Source organism: Microtus ochrogaster, linkage group LG9, assembly GCF_000317375.1.
Source record: "Microtus ochrogaster isolate Prairie Vole_2 linkage group LG9, MicOch1.0, whole genome shotgun sequence".
Lineage (NCBI taxonomy): Eukaryota > Metazoa > Chordata > Mammalia > Rodentia > Cricetidae > Microtus > Microtus ochrogaster.
The window spans coordinates 27,497,369-27,520,476 of record NC_022034.1 but is presented as its reverse complement, the minus strand read 5'-3'; the positions used below and the strand labels follow the sequence as shown (position 1 = coordinate 27,520,476).

General features: G+C 43.2%; 1 protein-coding gene across 1 annotated transcript in view; it reads left to right on the top strand.

Annotated features, from left to right (window-relative positions):
* The first annotated feature begins 11,824 nt into the window (after positions 1–11,824).
* Positions 11,825–23,108, top strand: part of Cep57l1 (centrosomal protein 57 like 1) — a 58,092-nt gene continuing 46,808 nt past the window's right edge. The window contains exon 1 of the mRNA XM_005363572.2: positions 11,825–12,173. Within this exon, the coding sequence (XP_005363629.1) occupies positions 12,051–12,173 (123 nt within the window). The 5' untranslated portion in view covers positions 11,825–12,050. The remainder of the gene's footprint in view (positions 12,174–23,108) is intronic.

Here is a 23,108-nt window from a genome sequence, read left to right as displayed (position 1 = left end):
AGCTTCCATTCTCACTCAGTTCTCAGCACCATCAAGGAAGTCATGGGCATCGGCATCCTCATCCTGGTTCTCAAGACAAGTAGAAGCTCCAAGAGTTTATCCCTAACTCCTCTCTTCTAGAATCCACCTGTATCCAACAGTTCAGCAGGCAGGGGAATGGTCCCACCGTTTCTCCCATAGCTGTGACTGCTTGTTGAAAGGCAAGCTCAGTTTCCGTAACCCCAGATTTGTTGATGATTTCAATGGCTATGTCATACCCAGAAGATGGCACCTCCCAACCACCAGGATGCCTGACTGACCTAGACATTCTGCATATATATTGTTTAGCTATATATTGTATAGTTTGGTCTTCCTATGGGACGCCTAACAATGGGGTCAGGGGCTGTTTCTGACTCTGTGGAACCAGCTATTTTTTGTACTGGGTTGCCTTGCCCAGCCTTAATACATAGGGAGGAACTTAGTCTCACTGCAACCTGATATGGCCATGCTTTGTTGATATCCATAGCAGGGCTGCCCTTTCCTGAACAGAAACGAGGAGAGAGAGATAGGAGGACTGGCATCAGGAGTGAAAAGGAAGGACTGGGAGGAGAGGAGAGAGGAGAAATTGAGGCCAGGATGTAAAATAAATAAATAAATAAATTTAAACAAAGAGAAAAGAAGATGGTGCCTCACAAGGGCTCTCCTTCTTCCAGCTTATATCTTGCTCCACCTTTCCCACAATGCTCTGGAGCTTTCCAGGGTTTATAAATGATTAGAGCCGAGCACTCAATATCACCTCACTTACTCTCAGTATTTTGAGTCTCCCGAGCTCCTGCACTCACCCCAGCTAACTCTGCCTCCACCCTGCTTCTGCAGCAACCACAGTGTGATGCAGAATTCCAAATATCTTGGTGCCTTTGCCTTTAATTTTTCTAATCATGTCATCAGGTAAATAACAAAATCTCAATTCTTAGATGAAGAAGCTGAGGCTACAGTGACTAACTTATAAGTACATGGGTGTTATTAAAAAAAAAAGTGTGACCTTTAAACCATTCTGAAATAACAGTTTAACCTCCAAGACTCAAAGTCAAACCATGGATATTTAGGATGATACCTAGAAATTAAAATAACCCAGGAATAAGAAAAAAACCAAGGTTGTATTTTTATTTTGTTTGTCTGAAGTAGAGGCCAGATTTTTAAATGGCAAAACCTATGTCTTTTCTTTCCTACATCAAAAATGCTTCAGCAGGCACAGTGGCATATACATCTAGTCCTAGCATCCTCTCTCTGGAGGCAAAGGCATGAGGATCTACGGGAGTTTGGGGCAAGGCTGGTCTATACAGCAAGTTCCAAGCCAGTTAAGTCTAAAATCTACACTGTGAAACCTTGTCTCAAACAAACAAGCAAATCAAAACTCAAAACCTCTAAACATAGTGTTTGGTATATGTTAGGTATACAAAAAATTTTGAATGAATAAGATAAAGTTTTTCAACAGGTTCAATGGTAAAATCTACACTGTCTCAATAAAATTTCAATTATTTTTTTCATACTTAGATTCTCTGTCTTTAACCAAACAAAATATATATGTTAAATTTTACAATGTATCTGTTGATCTTATTAGATAAAAAAGCAAGTACTTTTAGCTTGATGTGTAATCACTATCAAAACCCTGAGAACCGATGGCTCTGAGAAATTTTATTCTGTGACAACTTGTCTCCCTATCTTTTAAATCACCTCTGAGTTCTGACAGCTTCTCTTAAATATGCCCTTCAGTACTACTGAAAACATCTCTACTACTATTTTGGAAGGCTTGGTCTTTATCACATGATCGGAAGAATTTTTCACTGTGTTTAGGCTATGAATAGCATTTGAAAAATTACTCAGTTATAATTATAGACAGTGAACACCTGCCAATGTGCTGGAAAATGAAATCATGCAAAATTAAAAGACAAGTGTGCAATGCCTGTCAAATGCCAAACTATCAGCTTAGTAAATGTGCGCTTTTTGCAAACTAAGACCGTAATAAGATTTTTGAATTTACACATAGGATTAAAAATTATTCTAGCCACATGGCTAATTATATTAAAAGAATAAATATTTATCAGCTTGTCAGTTTAAACAGTTAAGTGAAAATACTAAATGAATTTAAATTTATTATTGAGTATATATTTAAAGTTGAGTTGGGTACTATAAGTCATAAAATTTACATCATAAACTTTTGTTTCTCAACCTAATGACACTCAGTAAGTCACACAGACACCAACACACCCGCACACACAGACACGACAGTAGCGGGCTGGCTGGAACAGGAAGCAGGTTAGCAGGAGCGGGAGGACAAGAGATGGTGAGGGGTGAACATGACTGAAATATATTTTGTCCATGCACGGGAATATCTTAAACCCCACTATTATGTATAATTAACATACGATAATTAAAAAACAAAGTCGGGCAGCTGGATGGCTCAGTAGGTCAAGGCATCTCTCCCCTCAATATGTCAGTTGTATGCTCTCCAGAACCCACAAGGAGGAATCAATTCATGCAAGTTGTCCTGTGATCGCCACATGCACGCATGGCACCTCCCGCACAACAGAGAAATAAATGTGAAATAAAAGTTTAAAACATTACAAAATGAATAACTTTGTTTCCCTTCCGTATGGTTCCAAAGCTTATGAAGGGAATGAGAGGGAGTGAGAGGGAGTGAGTGTCTAGAACCTTCAAGGCCCGGGGCTAGACTCCTGGAGAAAGCTGGCTAAGGGCTTGTCATAAAGAAATGTTAATAATTTACAATTCTAGAAAGACCTTCTGTAGCTTAACTTAAAACTAAGTTAAAGTTTATGGGGCTGGAGAGAAGGCTCAGTGGTTAAGAGCTCTTGCACAGGATCCGTGTTCTGTTTCTAGCACCCACATGGTGGTTGACTCACAACTCCAGTTCCAGAGGATCTGGCATCCTCCCTGACCTCCCTACGCACCTGCCCCACATGTAGTACATACAGGTACATGCAGGCAAAACATTTATACACATAAAATAAGATAAAACAAATAAATCTGGGCTGGAGAGATGGCTCTGTGGTTAAGAGCATTGACTGCTCTTCCAAAGGTCCTGAGTTCAATTCCCAGCAACCATATGGTGGCTCACAATCATCTGTAATGAGGTCTGGTGCCCTCTTCTGGCGTGCAGGCATACACACAGACAGAATATTGTACTCATAATAAATAAATAAATAATTAAAAAAAAACAAATAAATCTAACAAATGAAACATGGTTTAAAAGAAGGTAAAATTTAAATAGAAGGTAAAACCAAAGTATCTAAAGTAATCTTTCATATTTCTTGGTAATGTATCAAGTTTTTAAAGTAAATATCCATGAAAAAATTATAATATAATTAGAGCATGGAAAAAATTCTTCATTTCACCAAATTTGCTGCTCCTATGAACTCAAATGTGAAAGAATAGCACAAAGTAAGTGATATAGACAAATTTAACAACAAAAAACATCAACTGGAAAAGTCCAGGAAATGATCCCATAGTCATTCTACAGAAATTCCTAATATTTCCAGTGAAAAGATATTTTTTAAAAACAAAGCATGTAAGACAGAACCCATGCAGGCAAGTGTGTATGTTCTGGCGGTGGCTAGGCTGGGTACAGTGACCAACAGGAGGTAAGAAAGACAAGCATGAAATACATATTTATATTTCAAGTCTTCTGCTGCCCTTAGAATATAGTCCCCAAATAATCTGAAAAGTCCTTTCAATCTGATGCCCGAGTAAAGATTCCACTTAACTGCGGTACTCAGTAATTTCTTCAAGCTCACTTAAAGTCCTTCTCACTTTCATGTAATAAATAAGAGCTAGAAAGTCTGGGTCAAAATAAATCCCATTTTCCATTGACCCTTATAAAAAAATCCATTCACCACAGTGTGTGAGTGTGTGTGTGTGTGTGTGTGTGTGTGTTTTGAGGGGGTGGGGGGTTGAGGACACCCTGATAAAGAACAGATAAAATGGGTGGGAAAGGTGGCTGGCTGAGGGTGTTCCCCCCACAGCACTGTCACCTTGTGTGCATCTGAAATGTCTTTCCCCGCAGGGTGTACTCAGACCTTTCACAGGTTCTAAGACCCCTCCCCCATGTCTATGGTTCATTCCAATCCTGCTCATTTCTACAACATAAATATTGCCTGTTTTTAAATATAAAAATTCTTTTTAATTATACACAACACTAAATAGTGCCTATCTTGTCAAAATTTTAGGCAATTGACAATTCTTTATTACGTTCAAGATTCCACCAGGGAAAAGGTCTTGAGAAATCTTTAGTCATGTCAATTATTAATTTATAATCTATTCAAGTAGTGAAAGCGTTTTGCAAACTTCTTATGGCTTTATCAAAAGGAAAATAAATGTACGCTAAAATACAGAGTACGGCAGGCTTGTTTCATAATTCTTTGCATCATAAAACATCTGTACATACCAGCATACTAGGTCAGAAGTGTTGGTGACGAGAAAAAAATTCCAATTAAGCTATACTACTGCTTCAAGGGACATTCCATGATGTCATGAATAACCTATGGCCTTAAAGTGAAATTTAACACTCGACTGTTTAACACCCTATCTGCGTACAAAACAGCACATTCCATTTAGAAACAAAATAAATATGTTATAATAATATTTAAAAAAGTTTTTTCATGGTAGAGGCCATCTGAAGCACTGTGACAGGAATAAATTAAGAACTTTTAAAAAATGTATGCCTTTCACTTCAACCTTTCTGAAGACACACAACAAAAGAAGAGGACAGGTATGTTTCCATTTTGCAAAGAGGACGTGAGGGCAGATACCAAGGGTAGAGAAACAAATGGGATTCATCCTGTAAGCTGGAGAAAAAGAGAAGACTGGAGCTAGGTGGTGGTGGTACACACCTTTAATCCCAGCACTAGGGAGGCAGAGGCAGGCAGATCTTTGTGAGTTTGAGGCCAGCCTGGTCTACAAGAGCTAATTCCAATACAGGCTCCAGAGTTACAGAGAAACCCTGTCTTGAAAAACGAGAGAGAGAGAGAGAGAGAGAGAGAGAGAGAGAGAGAGAGAGAGAGAGAGAGAGAAGATTGAGGGCTGATGACAGTTCACTGGTACAATATGGGCAAGGCCCTGGGTTCCAGCTACAGAATCAACAGAACCTAAAGAGGGAAGGAGAGAGGAAGGGAGGGAGGGGGCAGTTTGTAAGTTCCCTCTAGTTGGGCATGTTGGCACACACCTTTCATTCTAGCATTCCGGTGATCAGGATCCTGATCTCCAAAAGTTCAAGCCCATCCTGGGAGTCATAGCAAGACCAAGTTTGTTGATTTAATTCTCTATTTGTCTCAAACCATTGAGGGGGAGGGACCCATGAGGTTCTATCCAAAAGAAGCAGTCAGAAGCTTAAGAGTGCATAGCATTTTCCTCCTAAGGAGAGAAAGTGGTCAAGGACAGGAGTAAAAGAAAGCGAGGAACAAAGAAGTCAACCAGGGCCTTCTCGGGGAAAGAGACAGGGTTCTTAGTGAGAAAGGCCACAATTAAACTGTGGGTGTGCAAGAGAAGCTCCTTACTGTGGGTGTGCAAGAGAAAGCTCCTTACTCTGGGTGTGCAAGAGAAAGCTCCTTACTGTGGGTGTGCAAGAGAAAGCTCCTTGCTGTGGGTGTGCAAGAGAAGCTCCTCTCTGTGTGTGTGCAAGAGAAGCTCCTCACTGTGGGTGTGCAAGAGAAAGTTCCTCACTGTGTGTATGCAAGAGAAGCTCCTCACTGTGGGTGTGTAAGAGAGAAGCTCCTTGAAAATACTGAAAGAGGACCAAGGCTCAGGGTTTATGTTTGACATGTACTAACTTTTGATTTTGACAATCAGGCAGTAAAAAAGAAATCAAAGCAAAATTTATTTAAAAAGATCAAATCTGCTCAGCGTGGTGGCATATGCTTTTAATCCCAGTACTCAGGAGGCAGAGAAAGACCGATCTCTGAGTTCAAGGTCAACCTGGTCTACAGAGCAAGTTCCAGGGCAGCTAGGGCTCCATAAAGAAGCCCTGTCTCATAAACAACAAATCTGCTTCTAGAATGTTCCTACTCTACTAAAAGTTATTATATTTTATAGCCCCCACTAACTGGACATGACAGCCTTCCATCTCCCTTTCTGACCAGCACACCTTTCTGTAAAGTGATGACCTCCTGGCCCTTAGGGCCTGAATGTTTATTAATACAAACTAAAAGTAAAACCACCCAACTTCCTTGCCAATGACTGGCCCACTCTAGCTAACAGAAACCGAGGGCAAGACTGTGACCGCAGATGGAAAGCAAGGATGGCAATGTGGCTACAATTAGTCAAAATTAACTGTAAAGCAATGAATTGTTATGGAGTTGTGGTTACACGCTACCCAGTTAGATACAGTGAGAAATGCTCTGGCAACCATTAGCATTCATCAGATGCAATGGTTCAAAGTTCACTTCTCCCACACAGATGATACTCACATCATTAAATGAAACCCTCCCCATCTCAAGCAGCAAAGTATTTAATTACTTAGTATAAATCTACTCCCTTAAGTCAAGTTGTTTTCAGTTCTAATTACTAGCAAGTTCATGCATTTCCTCTTTCTATCATCATTTGATCATATATGTGCTTACATCTTTTCCCTTAACTTTATTCACAGGCACCAAGAAGACTTCAGTCGTGACTTGGACTAATAAGTGGGCCTGAGTTCATTCCTCTGGCCCTCTGTTTAGACAGAGTCGAGCATTAAGAAGTGTGATGGGATTTCTTTACAATTCAGCAAAAATGAGAAAGGGGACCTGATGAGAAGCAGGGAAACATTTCCCTGCTCCAGTTCCAAGCACAATGCTTGCTTGGTACACAATAACTCTTGAAACTATGCTGAAGAGATTTTAACATATTGCTGGTGTGAAATCAACACATTGAGAACAGGTGTATAAATGATGTTGTCTATCAATATGCTGATTTACAGGTCTAGTGGCCATTAGGGATTGAATTCATCGCTCTCTCTTGCGGCTAGTCCTCTGAGCTGATCAAGGCAGCTAAAGGCCTTTAGGAGCATCATCAGCAACCTTAGATGCGACTCGGCTTTTGCTGTGTTACCAATGAATAACAGAAAGCACCATGGAGCACTAATTCAAATTAGTATTCAATTCCCCAGGAGACTGATACCAGAGTGTGAACAATGAGTGGGCAGAGAGAGGGAAGTGGAGGTTAGACAATGCCAGCTTCTATGAGACATGTTAAGACAACGGTCTATCATAATGGATTTTAGGCAGGAAAGCAATGCAGCCGGATTTGCAGGGCAGATCTATCTATGGCTCTGTGGCTATGTAGGTGGATAGAAAGGTGACGGACGGGTTCAGTCTGGAGAAGTGAAAGGCTTGCAGTGGGGGAGCAGATACACAAACCAGGGATGAGCAACTTCTTTGAGGATGCCTCAGAAACAGCTTAACTTCACTCAGACTGTAAAAAAAAACAAACTAAGTTTCTCCTAAATGGACCCTGCCAGTCTTCTGTCTCAGGAATGATCACATGATTCATTCACTAAGTAATGCAAATCACAAATTTTGCTTTTATTTTCATTTCTTAAATTTAAATACCATATCCTGTGGAGTCTAACTCATCGTTATATTCAAATTCGTTTGCTTTGCCCTCTTCTCCCATTTCCCAGTTCACTATTGCTTCTGCCAGAGATCAGCCCTGTAACTGATATTACACACCCACTCCTGAGCCTGGAAATGCATTCTCCATCTTGCTTCTGGAATGATCCTTGTAGCATTATCAACCATGTTACCCTTCTTCAAAGCCTCAGTGGCTCCCTATCATTCTGGGATAATGTCTACACTCCTTAAAATTGCCTACAGTTCCTCTGCGGGCTAGATCCTGCCGGGGAACAATAAACGTCTCTACCATTATGGTGTCCTGAGCTAGGCTCTGGGCCATGCTTTGCAGCCATTATTTCATCTTCTTCTAAGAACTCCTAGCATCTCCCCCCTTTGCAGATAAGGAACCAGAGTGGACGGCAGTGTGGACCAGATTCACAGTTGCACAGACAATCAAGAACTGAAGCTAGGTCTGCACAACTTCAGGGCATGCGCTCTCCTCATGTGAACTCAGCTGTCCTGAATCACACTCACTTGCTCCTACCATGAGGCCTTCATACAAACTATCTTCTAGGTCTAGATCCCTGCAGTAATCCCACTGTATGGATAGTTATTCATAAGAAAAGTGCACTGGAGTATGTCCATAATACTAGCACCTGTCAGACTAAGGCAGGAAACCCTGTCTCAAAATGAATGAATGAATGAATGAATGAATGAATGAATGAATACTAAATCTCTCCTTGAGGGGTTTGCCTCAAGGAACTCTTCCCTTACTATATAAAATTAAATGTTAATTTACTTTGTGGCCTGTCTCCCTTCAGCAGAATGTGCAAACTGTCACCACCAGTCTCTCGTTCTTGCTGTGGCGTTCACTATTCGTTGCTCAAATGCATGCATGAATGAATGCTCCATAAAATGGAAATCTCATCTATGCAAACTGATGTGAGACAGAAAGAAGGCAAATACATTTGTTTATCCATTGGATGTTTATTTAGTAGCTTCCAGGTCCCAGCCAATGCTCTTGAGAACTTAGAACCCTTCCAGGGAAGACTTGCATATCAATATGAGATCACAGAACAATATAAATCAAGTACCTCTTATAATAATGGCAGCAATAAAGTATAATAGATGCAGAACAGAGGAAGGAATGTAAGTCTATAGGAAGCCACTACAGTACAGAACATGGAATCCTTTTGCAGATTAAATTAGGCTCAAAACTATTTTACATGGTCTATATACTGCACTTGTGAAAGGGGAGAGGTGCATTCACTGGCTAGGACAGCACTTTCGATGCCATGTCACTCCCACAAGGGCTGTGTTCTTACCTGATTTTATAGTCAGGGCACTTTTCCAAGCTTATGGCAGGACATTAGTAAGGAAGCATCTGGACCCAGCTCTGACTCTAGTTCTGCAGCAGATCTTTGACACAGTACTCCCCACAGCCCGAGTACTTTGTTAGCTAGTTTCCCACACAAATATAAATAACCAGCAAGATGAAAGGCCAAAAGACACACCAAAGTGAGGTAGAGTAACAAGAGGAAGGGCAAAAACCCCTAAAGACTGGGGGGGAAACCTTAAAAACTTATGTCATATAGTTCCATACAGTCCACGACAGGATTTGATGTGTACAGTTATGACTCCATTATTAAAACATAACTATAAGATCAATATGGACATCTAAGAGAAGCAACTTCTTATGCCTTAGGGATGAAATGTACATGCATGGAAAATTAATTCCTTGCTGGTAAAATGAATTATAATAATTGATTCCAAAGTGCTTGTAAGGAATAGTTCAAGATCTTAGCTTTTGAAGATCAACATTTTATCAATGATTGATTTTCTTTTGTATTATTTGAATTCAAGCCACGACAGAAAACTGCCGTATCGTAATCCACAATCACTCTACAAACATTTCTCCCATTCCTTCAAATTCTAACACACCTCCTAATAAAACAGGATAAAGTGAGAGTAGAAAAAATGGCAGGAGATTATAATAGTTTAAACCTTGCTGCACTTACAACTTGAGTGTGAGAAGGCAAAAGAAACAATTTGGGGAAACACAGAAAATAACTGAACAGCACTGTATTTCTAGCAAATGCCTTACCTGGGTTCAACTTTTCCTTTTTCTTTTTCAGGCAGGGTCATGCCATGTAGCCATGTACTGAACTGGTACTGATATACCATGTGGCCAGGCTGGTCTTGAACTTCTGGCAGCATTATTTTTGCCTCAACCTGAGCGTACTGAGCATAAGCCACTACACACCTGACATCAGGTCCAACTTTGCAACCTAACCTTGTTGACTTCCTTATGACTTAGGCTGGCTTTTATTATTATTTTCTAGGTCTGCTTTAGGATGCATTTAGGAAATGAAATTTTCTAAACAACCTGTCTTTGTTGTGAAGAGCCAGAGAAAATTAGTCTGCCATCTGCCAGTTACCTTGAATAAATATAACACATTTAATATCAATTTCTCACTTTAGAGGCTTTCAATGAGAAACTTTCCACACAGGACACTGAAACAATGTTAAAAGTACACTGGTTACACTTGGCAACAAACAAAAAGAAATACAAAGACTTGACTTATAATTAACTATACCTTTCATATATATTATTTCCACCAGCAAGGCCGTTTCTGCCCAAAACACCACAGAAACAACTCTCGTTTATCTCTTTTTGAAAACCGTTTTCAGTTTACACTGCTCAATTTGGGCCCAACATTCATGTTTTACAGAACCCTCCGATGCCTAGCGAAGAGCTCACACAATAACCCGTTGCCCATTGGAAGCAAGAGCGACGGGAATAGCTGTGAGTTCAATGTCACCGTCTAGTTATTCTAATAACGCTCTTACCTCGACGCTCCTCAGAATGAACCCACTTCTCTCTCTCACGTCTTTAAAGGGACACCTCTTAGAAAGCATAAGCAGATGAGCAAGGAGCTTATTCATCCCATCCAGAGAAACAGCATTTGAAAGCCCGTCCGGAGGTCGATAAAGCGTCTCTTTCACTGAACGAAGGTATTCGGTTTTTCTCAAAACGACCTGCCTAATGTTTTCCAGCGCTGTCTCCCTAGCAGTCGGATCTCTACTGCACAGTCCATCCCACCTCACTTCATTCTCGCCTTCAGCCATGACGATCGGGAGCTTTCCTTTCGCAGCCTTCAGATGTCTCTCAGCATTCCCCCAAAGCAGTTTGTCTTGTTTTAAACGGAGAAACGTAGAGAAGAAAGTCAGAGAAATCCAGTCGTCACGAAAACAAGCGTCTGGGTGGCATTGGGAACCACACGTGCCTCTTAAGTCGATGCTTTCAAATAGATCTGCAAGGCAGATCGCCCTTGCACCCTCTCCTATACGAAGGGGCAGTCTTCTGGACAGAGATTGAAAAAAACAAAGTTGGAAAGTTGCACTCTTACAGAGCCGGTTAGCTGGACAGGGAGTCACGGGGAAGTGTTCCCTGTGTCGCAGGGTCAGCGGATATCCTCACGTTGTGGAGCTGTCAAATCCGTGCTTGGCCCCACAAGGCTGGTAACAGTAGAAGGCTCTCCAGCCATTGGGGTTTTTGTCTGTGCAGCGGCCGCTTCTCCAGCACGTTCCCACCCCGCCCCTCCTCCGACACCAGTCTCCGCCCCCCTCGGCTCCTCCTAGCGCCTCGGCAGGGCAGCGGGCGGGCGCCGGCGGGGTTGGCGACGGACCCTCACCCCTAGCTGCTGGGGCCCGAGGCTCCGCCGCTCTGGGGACCGCAGCGTCCACCGGTCACCGTGTCAGCGGCGAAGGAGGGCAGCGTCCCCGACCCTGCCGGCTCCCGTGCCCCGGGATACACCGCCGCTTCTCCTACTCCTCTGTCCTCGCCCACCGCCGCCACGCCGGACGGCACCCCACGACCCAGCCGTCCTCGGGCACCGGGCCGCGCTGCCGAAGCACAGGGCCCGAGGCACAGAGCCCGCCCCTTCGCCCAGCCCCGTCGGTGGGGCTCGGCCCAGAGGGCGGGAGCAGGGAGGGGGGACAGGGTCCTCACCCCCAGCCCCTCCCCTGTCCCCGCCCGGGACCGCCGGGAGCCGCTCCTGCCCCCTGCCTGCCTCTCCGCCCAGGCACACGCGACCCGCGCAAGCAGCCATTGGGAAGAGCCCCGCCCTCGGGCAGAGCACCTCCGGACCCCGAGTCCACCGCGCGCCGCCAGCCCATGCCGGCTGCTGCGCGTGCGCGAGCCCCGGCGGGGCGCATGCGCCTTCCCCGGCGATTTCCGTTCTCGACGTTTGGTGGCGCTGGCCTTGAAGAAAGGGAAGGAAAAGTAAGGAGTACAAATATCCGGAGATGTTTCTCGCACAAGAAAACCACAACAAATAAAGGGCTTGATGGTGTCCCTAATATGATGGGATATAGTTGAAGATTAATCTAAAAAATTGTGACCGCCAGACCCCAGAGTCAGTGGGCAGGGCGTCTTTGCGTTGGCTTTTGGGAAATGTAGTTGTAATGCTACCGACGCCGGCTGTTTGCGACAGAAACTACAACCCCCAGATGCCACCGCAACACTTCAGGTCGCTGTCGGCGAACCAACGGTTCAGGAGGCCAGGGTTAACTGGGAACGTCCATCTGGTAAGCTTGGTAGGCTTGGCTGTGACCTGTTCATTGAAAATGTTTTTCCTTCCTCCATTTCCTCTGAAATTCTGGAGCTGCAGCCATCTGGGATTGTTGCCTTTCAGTCCAGGCTCTTTCCTCAGTGGCTTGCGGGGAGAGAGGTGCAGGTGCCCCACCATCCCCATTTTGGTGGATGACTTGAGGCAAGGATTTGGCGATCACTGTCTGAAAGGTCGAGGAGCCTCCTAAAGCCAGACAAACTGGGAAGGCTCCACGCTGCTTTTCCGCTGGCCTCTTTCATGTGAAACCGTGCTGGGTGGATTAGGGATCCTGCTCTTACAGGGGTCCGTTTTGGGCTGTATTTCCTCTGTCAAATAAAATCCGAAGAAGAGCTTTGAAAGCAAGTCCGTTTTATGTGCGACTGAAAGAACTCGTAGTGTTTTTAGGTTTGAAGTCTAATGAGCTTTGAAAAGGTTCTGTATAAAAACCTCCCAAGTTCTTTTACTTCTCTAAAGGTGTTTTGAAGTCATTATACCTGAGAAAACTCAGGATTGGAAGGTTTTTAATAACACGGTAATCGGATTAGATTTTAATTGTTTGCAGAGTAAATTTAGTCATAAAATATTAACCAGGGACTAGGGAGACGGCTCAGCAGTTTAGAACACTTGTTCTTACAGAGGACCTGGGTTCAATTCTCAGCTCCCACGTGGCAGCTCACAACCATCCATAACTCTAGGTCCTGAGGATCTTCTGACCTCAGTAGACACCAGTCATACACATGATGCACAGGCCTGCATACACCAACAGTACAGTCATACATAAACTAAATCAACAAACATAACAAAAATAAAAAAACTCAAAGGGCCTTGAGTATGTCCAACAGTGACAAAGATACGCCCTCATCTTATTAGAAATCTAATGTGTAAATATGCAGTTGTGACACTGTTGTGGTGGTGAGAGGAACATTTAGCCTTGGAAGTCGTCACCCCAAGGGAGACAAAGACCAAAAGGACAGCACTGAAGCTTCCGCCCGCTAGAATCTGCTGAGTGCCTTCCGTGCAATAGGACATCAGTGAGCACAGTATACTCCTCCTGTCATAGAGCCTGGGTTCTAAGAAGAGCCGGGAAATAAGTGATGTGGAACACATAGCGTGTGAAATGATAGCAACCAATTGGCAAGGAATGAAGAGTGCTTGGTTGGGGGCGGTGGGGCGAGGTTACTTTTTCTATCTGAGGAGGATTTTTTCTGGAGCATACAGGCTGGTTGCTTGCCACCTCAGAACAGTTGTTAGATGAGTTTGCAGGGTGGGATCCCCCATATTCAAAGGCCTGCGGTATTGAGACGGCAGAGGGACCTTTTAGGCTCAAGATTTGAGGGGATCCTAAAGGGCTTTGTTATGTATGGGCCTAGGGGGGTATAGACAGTGGGCAGGAAGAGTCTGCACTGGGGTGGGGTAGGGTGTGTATGTGAGTTTTTCTGTGCCTTTTTCTGGTTGGACTTAATTTTCTAAACCATTTTCATATTAGCTCATTTAATAACCTTTTGTTCTCCAGAACATCACAATTGGCCTTCTGGGGCCATGTTTTTCTTTTTCAGGGTGGTATTTGTTTGTTTGTTTTGTTTTCTGTTTGTTTGTTTGTTTTTTTGTGTTTCAAGACTGGGATTCTCTGTGTATCAGCCCCAACTGTCTTGGAACTAGCTCTTGTAGACCAGCCTGGCCTCAAACTTCTAGAGATCTGCCTACCTCTGCCTCCCGAGTGCTGGGATTAAAGGTGTGTGCGCCACCACTGCCCCAGCTCTGTTTGTGTTTTGCTTTGTTTTGTTTGTAGGTTTTTCAGTTACTTTTCTGCAAGTTAATTTATGTGCTTTGAAATAGTTGATGAAACAACAGATCCTATTTGTAGTAGAAATAAAGGAGGGAATCCTGAAGTCACTGGCTGTTGTAGGCTCTAAAGATCACCCAGTAGTTAACGTTGTTTAGGAGGGACCTACTTCCATCTAAGCTTTAAGGGTAGACAGAGGGGTGAGCAGAGGGGATGTTGAAGGAGTGGTTCAGAGGAACCTGTGTTACAGAACAAATTGAAAATAAGACCATTGAGACCGTACCATGTGGTGTACATCTGCCATCTTTTACTGGGGAGGTGAAGGCAGGAGTTTAAAGGCAGCCTGGGTGGCATGCTGAGATCTTGTTTCACAGGACACAAAACAGTGGAGCAAAAGGAAGGAATTGCCACTTGCTGTCATGGAAAAGTGTGCACATTTGTATTTGGGGGAGGGCAGAGGTCAGTAGATTGGCCACTTGCCTTGGGGTATGGAAGAGAAAGAAGGAAGACCCAGCTGTAGATACAGTTTGAGGTTTCTTGTAGTGTTTGATAATGGTTTGAAGAAGGACGTGTCAAAGAAATCCCGCACTAGTTCAGAATGGAATATAATAGAGGGTTATTTATTTAGGGGTAGACTCACAGATCACAATGCTCAGCTCGAACAGGGAACAGCAACCAAATGCAGCAGCCAGAAGAGAGCAAGCAGACCCACACTTGACATCAGCATATACAGTATAGGAGGCCCCACCCAAGTGGGAGGGTAACTTAAAGGCTACTGGCTGCAGGAATTCTTACAGCAATGGTTGTTGATTTCGACAAAGGAGGCACACTCCTTGAAGTTTACCGTACGTGAAGTCACCAGCAGGTGTGATGGGAAGGAGCAGTCAGCCTAGAGGGGAAGCCCTCGATGTGTTGTCCTAGAAGGAAAATGGAGAGAGAGTTGAAGTGATTTGTTAAATGTTCTAGGTCCAGTGACATGAGGACTAATTGACCACTACGTTTATCATTTGGGGATTATTAAATACAGCTTATAGGAAGCCATTGCTTTGGACTCAAGCTGTTGTGCTGCCCCACCCCCTACCCCCAGATCAGACAAAAAGAAAAAGTAAAACCAAAATGGCCACCAGTGCCACAATGTGCCACAACGTTCCACATATCCAAACGGAAACTAAGTAGTTACCTGGCCTGAGAAGTCAGGAAGATGAGAGAGAATGGAATTTCCCAAATTAGCTGCTCCCTCGCTTTCAGTCCTACATGCTTAGTGTTTCCAAATGAGTAATCTGGTGTTACAGTTACTTCCTTTTGCTCTGTCTCTCTGCCCCCACCTTTGGCAGAAGGTAACTTTGAAATGACCAGTCTGCTTTCACTGTTTCTGCTCAGTGGTCAGCCTCTCCAGCTCTAAGGCTACCTTCTCTGCAGCCCACTGAAACACTCGGCTTAGTTTATGGAATGAAGTGTTGCTCCATTCCAGGGTTGAAAATAAAGATAACTTAAGGTTTTTCCATTGTAGCTTCGTTGTTTGAGGAGGTCATTGGCCGTGTTGAAAAGAGACACAAAATTCCCATCATGGTTTTCTTTGTTCAGACAGCCTCATCATGTCTTTGACTCATCTTCCTTTGAAGATCTTAGCTCAACTATTTCTTGCTCGAAGGCATGTCCCTAAAACAAACAAATAAATTTACTTTTATTGCAGCATGTATCTTATTGGCTCATGTGTTGCAAATGCAGTATGCAGTTATGTTTTCCATAATTTGATTGGCACCTGGCCCTGGTAAAGGCCGAGCACCTGAAAGCAGTGACAGGTTCTGGTTCACCAAGCCTACCTAAAGCTCAGTAGGGTGCTGGGTTCCCAACACAGACTCAACAAATGCTTGCTGTTTGTTGTGTGCACTGACCCTTGTTTGCTATCTATCCCAGCACTCTGGAAGCTGATACAGGAGAATCAGGAGTTCGTGACCAGATTGAGTACTTAGCAAGACCTTGTTTGGGGAGAAGGGCAAGTTGTGAGTAAGCATCGCACCAGTGGACAAAAACACTTTATCCTGGTACTTTCCAAAGTACTACATATTGTTCATGAAAAAAGCAAGGTGGATGGAAAGTCAGTATAATGAAAGCATTTTAGATAACTGTATATTCTATGAGCTATTTATTAAGACATTTGAAGAGCAAATAATTCTCAAACCGTGATTCAGTGGAACCAACTTCATAAAACTACCAAGACCAAGTGCATCCACAGATGGCAGCTACAGATCACTTCCTTGTCCGTTCTTCTCTCTTTCCTAGCGACCTCTTTCGGGTGTAGTTCACAGTAGAGTTCATCCTCCCTGTGTATTTCCTCCTCTTACAGCTTATTGTACACTTTCATCCTTCCCTACTGTGTCACCATCACTCATTACCGTAGTTTGCTGAGTCCTGCAGCATTGTGATACCATTTTTAATACCATCCAGCCGCTGGCCTGATGCCACAACAGCTGGCCTACCCAGTGTTTTAACCCTGGGAAGCAGTTTAGAGTGATTGTAATCAGAATAACAAGCTCCAAAATCTCTGGGAGATGCTCTAAAACACAGTAAAAACTAGCACAAGTGTCAGTGGTGAGCAGTGGTCCCAAAGGCTCTGTGTTGTTAACTTGACCGCATCTGGAATTAACTGAAAACCAGAAACTGGGCACACCTCTGAGGAATTTTTAGTTAAATGGATTATTTGCGGTCGGAAGACACCCCAAATCTGGACCACACCTTCTCATAGCAGCCTGTATAAAAGACAGGGAAGAAAGAGGCTTCCGCATTTCACCTGCTTGCCCTCATTCTCACTGGCAAGTTCATCTGTCCTGCTGCTGAGGTCTTCCTTCTCTGCCATCAGAGCCTGCTTCTTTGGGATTCCAGTGATGCACACTGAAGAGCAGCTGAGACAGCCGTCCTCGTGGACTGAACGACTGTGGGATTCCTAGACTTCCTGTTGAGAGACGCCCATTGTTGGACTAGCTGGACCACGGCCTGTGAGCCACTCTAATAAATCATATATGTGAGTGTATATACACACACACACACACACACACATCTGGAAGTTTCCATGTGATTCTATACCACCCAGCCCCTTTTTAAAAGAAGCCCTTACTAAAAGGAGGACGCTAGGGCACAGAGGTAAAGGGAGTGACGTGAGGTTAGACTGTAGGGAGACACATGCGAGCTGGGTTCAGAAATTAGTCATTCCTCCGAGAAAGCAGTTCTGAAAAGGGCAAAGCTAGCCTGGTATTGTATACACATCTGTAATCTCAGCACTTGGGAACTGGAGTAGGGGTTTCAGGTCATTTTGCACCCCCATGCAAAATTTGATAATTTAGTAACATACTTGGAAATACCTGCGAAGTAAATGGCATATTGGTTTTCCTGCTAGGTTTTTTCCTTCCTGTAGGAAATTTCCACGAGAAACTATCATGTTGCCTTGGAACTTAGAATCAACAAGGGAAATGAGGTTTATAATGTGGTCACTTAATAATACTGTTAAGTATTAAGTTCAAGGCCAGTTTGGGCCACAGGAGACCCTGTCCCAAAGGAGAGTAAAACTGACTGCTAAGAAATGTGGTGCTCACCCTGATGAAATAGAGTTTTGTTAATTTTTAAAAATATGGCCCTGCATGCCTTTTCCAACTGGAAAGTAGGATAGAGGTTTAGCTCAGCGGTAGCTTAGCATGTGCGCATGCCCTGGGTTCAGCCTCCAACTCTACAAAAAGAAAAACAAAGCAGGAAGGATGGTTAGGAGCAGCTCATATTGCACTCACTTATGGTCCCTCCTAAGTGGGAGGCTTAGGCTAAAGGACTGCTTGAAGCTTGAATTTCCAGAGCAACCTCCCAGAGCAGGCACAGGACACTGTGTGTGAAAAGATGTGGCCACTTGAACAGAATTGTGCACTAGTCAGGAAATACTCAGGTTCAAGATGCCTCAAACGGGAATGTTCGTTATGAAATTCATTGATGAAATTGAATCATATCAGTGAAATTCATTGCTTAAAACAGCAATAACAAAAAACAGGGCTCCTAACTCTTATGGGCTTAGAAACACAGTCTTTGCTAATATACAGGAATTGTAAGGTGCACGCGCACACACACACACACACACACACACACACACACACACGCACGCACGCACGCACGCACGCACGCACGCACATGCATTAATATGGTATTGGTCAATTTATGGGGATGATAATTTATTAACATAGATTGAAATGCATGCCAAGTATTTCTTGCTAGGTTGTTCTTCCTTCCTGGAGGAAATTTACACAAGAAACTATCACGTTGCCTTGGAACTTAGAATCAACAAGAGAAATGAGGTTTATAATGTGGTCACTTGATACTCTTAACCTGTGAGAAGCCTCCATGGTAGCACTTTTGCTGCCTCTCCTGGCCTTTTGAGTTGCTTCTTCTCGGCTTCTATTCTTTAGTGGAAGGAGCCCCTTTGTTCATACACATCCATATTGCAGTCTAGTTCTGGCCTCTGTCTGTGAGCAGGTTTTGCATACACATACACACACACACACACACTCACACACTGGTTCACTATGTAGTTGGCTCTTGAATGACAAGTTCTTAGTGTGTGTTTGCTTGAGTCAGGGCTTGATGCACAGCTTAGGTTGGCCTTGTCTGAGATCCTGCAGCCTCATCCCGAACGCACCATAAGGTCTGGCAGAACAACATACTTTGGATCATTGCTGGCATTTCTGTGTGTCTCTTTGTATGTGTTTGACGTGTGTATTTGTGTTTATGTACATATGTGTGTTTGTGTAAGTGTATCTGGGTGTGGATGGATGTACAAGGCTTTGAACCCATAGCCTTGTGCATGCTGCTGTTCGGCTCTAGCCCAGAGCATGGTTTGGTTTTGATTTTTCTTTTGTTTTGTGGTACTGGGGATTAAACCCAGGGCCTCAATGTTCTATGTAAGCCCTCTAATACCAAGTACTAGATCCCCAGCCCTCACGCTTTCCTCATTGTGAGATGTGTGTTTAGTTGTTCGGGTTGGCCGTGACCTGGCTAGGTGGAGGTCAGCATGAGCTCTGTCAGGCTAACTGTGGTGAGACTGTGGCACTGTCAACTCCATAGCCAGCTCCAGTTGCTTTGTGAGCTGGGCTGGGAATAGCCACTGGCACTGTTTGGGGACGCCAAGCCCATGAGCGGCAGGAGGGTCTCTTGAACCCAGGAGTGGGAGGCCCTGCTGTCAGTATGACATGAATGATTTGCATAGGAACAGTCGTCTCTCTAGTAAATCTATTTCACGGTGAAAAGTGACTTCTTGATAGAACAGAAGACACAAAAGTAGGAGATGGAGGGAGAAAATATGTTTACAATACATTGCATACATATATGGAATTGTCCAAAATTTAAAATTGAAGAAGTGGTCCCTTGTGTTTGTAGCCAGCTTTCTACATTGTGTACTACAGTCTACTACATAGCTGACAAAATAAGTGTTACATGAGAAATTGCCTGCTTATGCCATTGAGCTTCGCACCAACAGCTCGCAGTGGGTTTGGGGGAGACAGAAGTTACATGACATGGGGTTTGGTGCCCTTCACCCGTGTTGCTTAAAAATTAACTGGATAGTGATAAATTTTCAACAAGTTTAGAGAAATTAGCTAGCTTTTATTTGTGATTCATGAGGCAGGTAAAACTGCAGTCCTGAGCATGGCAGGGCTGATCTTTTATAAAGTGGCTGGAGTGTCAGCAAGGAAACAAAAGCAGGCTTGCTTGGTGTCACCTTACCTCGGGTGTCACCGCATAGCATGTCATAGCATGTCATAGCATGTCATAGCAGGTGGAACCTCCTTATGCTGGGCAAACTGGCCATCGTGGAAACGCAATGATTCTTCTCTTGGATCAAGAGCTCATTTCTCTTAAAATGCATGCTGATTGAAAGTAAAAGTGTTGTCTATCGGTCAATCAGACAGAAGTTCTCAGCTCATGGCCGGCCCGTACAGTGACCCTGGCTTTGTCCTTGCTGGACACTCGCAGCTGCTACGCACGGCTGTATTTTTATACTCCTGCCCGCAGGAAAAGGGAGTCTGTTGCTCCACATCCCTGGCAGGACAGGTATCTTAAGTTAGCCAATCCCCGCTGGCTCTGGGGCGTCCGTTCGCTGTGCTGGTCTCCATCTGCGTGTCTTCTCTAGCGGGTGTCTGAAGACCCTTGCTTACGTTTCCCTGGGCTGTGTGTTTAGAGCTCTTGTGTAGTGGGAGCCTGTCCTTGCAAACATTTTTCTCTGTCTGGCTATCTTTTATGTTCTTAAGGCTGTCCTTTATAAATTGGTTTTAAATCTTAATCAAATCCAGCTTGAAAATGTTATGTTTCAGACAGTGGGCTTTTAGTGTTGTATCTAAAACATACCGCCATACCTCAGGTCAAATGGATTTTCTGTTACCTTCAACAGGTTTTAAAGTTTTGTGGTTTACATAAATGTCAATGATCCATCTTGAGCTGAATTTTTGATAAAATAAAATTTTTGTGCTTAGATATATTTATTAAAGTTTCTACTGGGTCTGAAATTATTATTTAGGTCACCAAACAATAAAATTAAAAACAAAAGGCAAAGTAAAGACCCAGTTTACCAACCCCTCGCAGCTGTATTGTGTGCCATTCTTAGCAAAGAGGCTTGAGATCAGCAGCAAGTTTATCTGGAACACTGGGGACAGGACTCATAGTTCCTGTCAGGGCACCCATCTGTCATCTGCTGCTAACTGGCAGGTGGCTGTATGCTGTCAGGCAGGGTTAGTGAGGCTCTTCGTTCAGTGAGAACTACAATTTTCCGGCCATCTTACTCCAGGCTGCTGTGTTTTCTGTTTCCCTGCTTTGTCCTGGAAGTTTGAAACAGTCCACCCGTAGCCTCCCCATATTGCCCAAAAAACAATGTTTGCCTCAAAGTGTTTCCTTGGTCTTTCCTCTTTTGACTTACTGAAAACTGTCTTGTCAATGTCAGCCAAGCTGCGTGTTCATGTGTGTGTGTACACATGTTATAGAAATGAATCATAAAGCTTTACTCTTAAGAGTTTGAAATTTTAGATTTTAAGGTTTTATCAAAGCTTCTTTTAATTCTTTAGCAGTATTGATTTAAAAGATTTCAGAATCATTCAAAATGTTCCTTTCAGAGTAGCATCACAGGCATTAGCCTCAACCCTGTCCTCACTCTTCATGTGATTTCCATCCATAGGGATAAACTAATAAACCACATTCACAATCATATGCTTCTCATTGTGTGTGTGTATGTGTGTGTGTGTGTGTGTTTGGTGTTTCCAAATTAGTGTCTTTGAATGTATATCTAAATTTCCTGCTCCTGGCATATGTTAATAGATAGAATTTTTAAAAACAAAAATTGTTAAATCTGTCTTCACTTTGCCTTTCTGGAAAGATGTGTTTACCAACTATAGCATATACACAGAATTTATGACAGATTTTTTACAAATCTGTCTTACTACTGGCTCTATTCTTATATTTTTATTGCTTTTATTACCTACATGTTTACCCTTATATAGAGAGATAAGATTGAATTTTATATGAATAAAAAATATGAATACTGGGCATGGTGTTACTTGCCTGTAATCTCAGCCCTCAAGAAGTTGAAGCAAGAAGATCTGGATTTGAACCAAGCTTTTATTATGTAGGCAAAATTAGTCTCATACATGACTACACACATAAATATCCAAACAAAACTTTAAAAATACCAGTAATAGTATGAACTGTCTCCCGTCCGCAGTGAACAGTGTCGGTATGTTGGCTCCCTTGGTTTGTGTCATTTTTCCCAATGAAAAGGGAGCATTGCATGCATTGTCCACGTGTCCTTGGCATTGCGAATGTTGTCTAATGGTTTCACACAGGATAGCTTAGGGTAACTGAAGTTATAGATGTCTGTGGACCACTATGTGGGCACTGGGAATCGAACTTTGGTCTTTATGGAGGGTTCTCATTCCCTCTGGGGCTCTTGGCCACCAGGCCAAGAGGGGAGAGAGACAGATGGGCAACAGAAAGCTTTGGACACCCATGAGCGCAAATGGAGACAGATTTCAGTGAATCGGCTGACTTGTGTTTCAGAGTACAAGGAAGATACAGGATTGGGGAGTCTGGGAGCAAACCTAATTTGCCCTAAGTGGCACACTCCTATCACAAGACTTAGTATATGGCAGTAGAGTCCTATAGCAGAGCCCCTAGCACAGGCCTTCTCAGCAGGGGACCGTGCCGAGGGTCAAGCTAAAGATGAGTCAGGCGGCTGGTGGGTGGTAGCTTTTAGATAAGGTCAGCAGTCCAGGGCCATTCTCCAGACAAGGGCAGGTAGACAGCAGGAAGCTTTGCTGGAGGGAGGCAGCTCCTGGCTGAGCTATTGAGATAAACTGCTAGGCCCTGGGAGGCTGCCACCTCTGACCAGCCAGCGATGTCTTCCACAGTCTTCAAGAGCAGCAGTGCTCTTAACTGCTGAGCGCTGCCCCAGCCCCTCATTTCTACTTTAATGTTTTCATAGATTCTATTTTTACTCAGTTGTAGTTTCCAAAAGCATTTGAGAAGATATAACTTAGAGAAAGTTTTCTAAAATAGAGTATTTTTCACGAGAGAACTAGTCAAAGGACACAGCAACAGTTAAGACCTTTGGTTAAGTCCTAAAGGCTCTAAGAATGCTTTACTTTGAAACAGTTTTAGGCATTGACAGTAATAAAAGCATTAAAATTGTCACATACCTAACATTATAATTGGTTAAATATATCTTAATGAGAAAATAACTTGCATAAATATTTATATGCTCTTTAAAAATTATACTTTAATCAAATAATGTATATGTAACCATTTATTATGTTATATTAAATAAAAAGAGCAACCTACAAGAACATGTATTTCAATCTCTACTTTTGTTTAAATGATAAGACTGAGCTAATATAAAAATGTTAGTTTTTATTTGTTTATTTTTGTGGGGTTTTTTTAGTCTTTTTTTAAAATTTATTTATTCATTATGTGTACAACATTCTGCTTCCATGTATACCCACACACCAGAAGAGGGCACCAGGTCTCATTACAGATAGTTGTGAGCCATCATGTGGTTGCTGGGAATTGAACTCAGGACCTCTGGAAGAGCAGTCAGTGCTCTTAACCTCTGAGCCA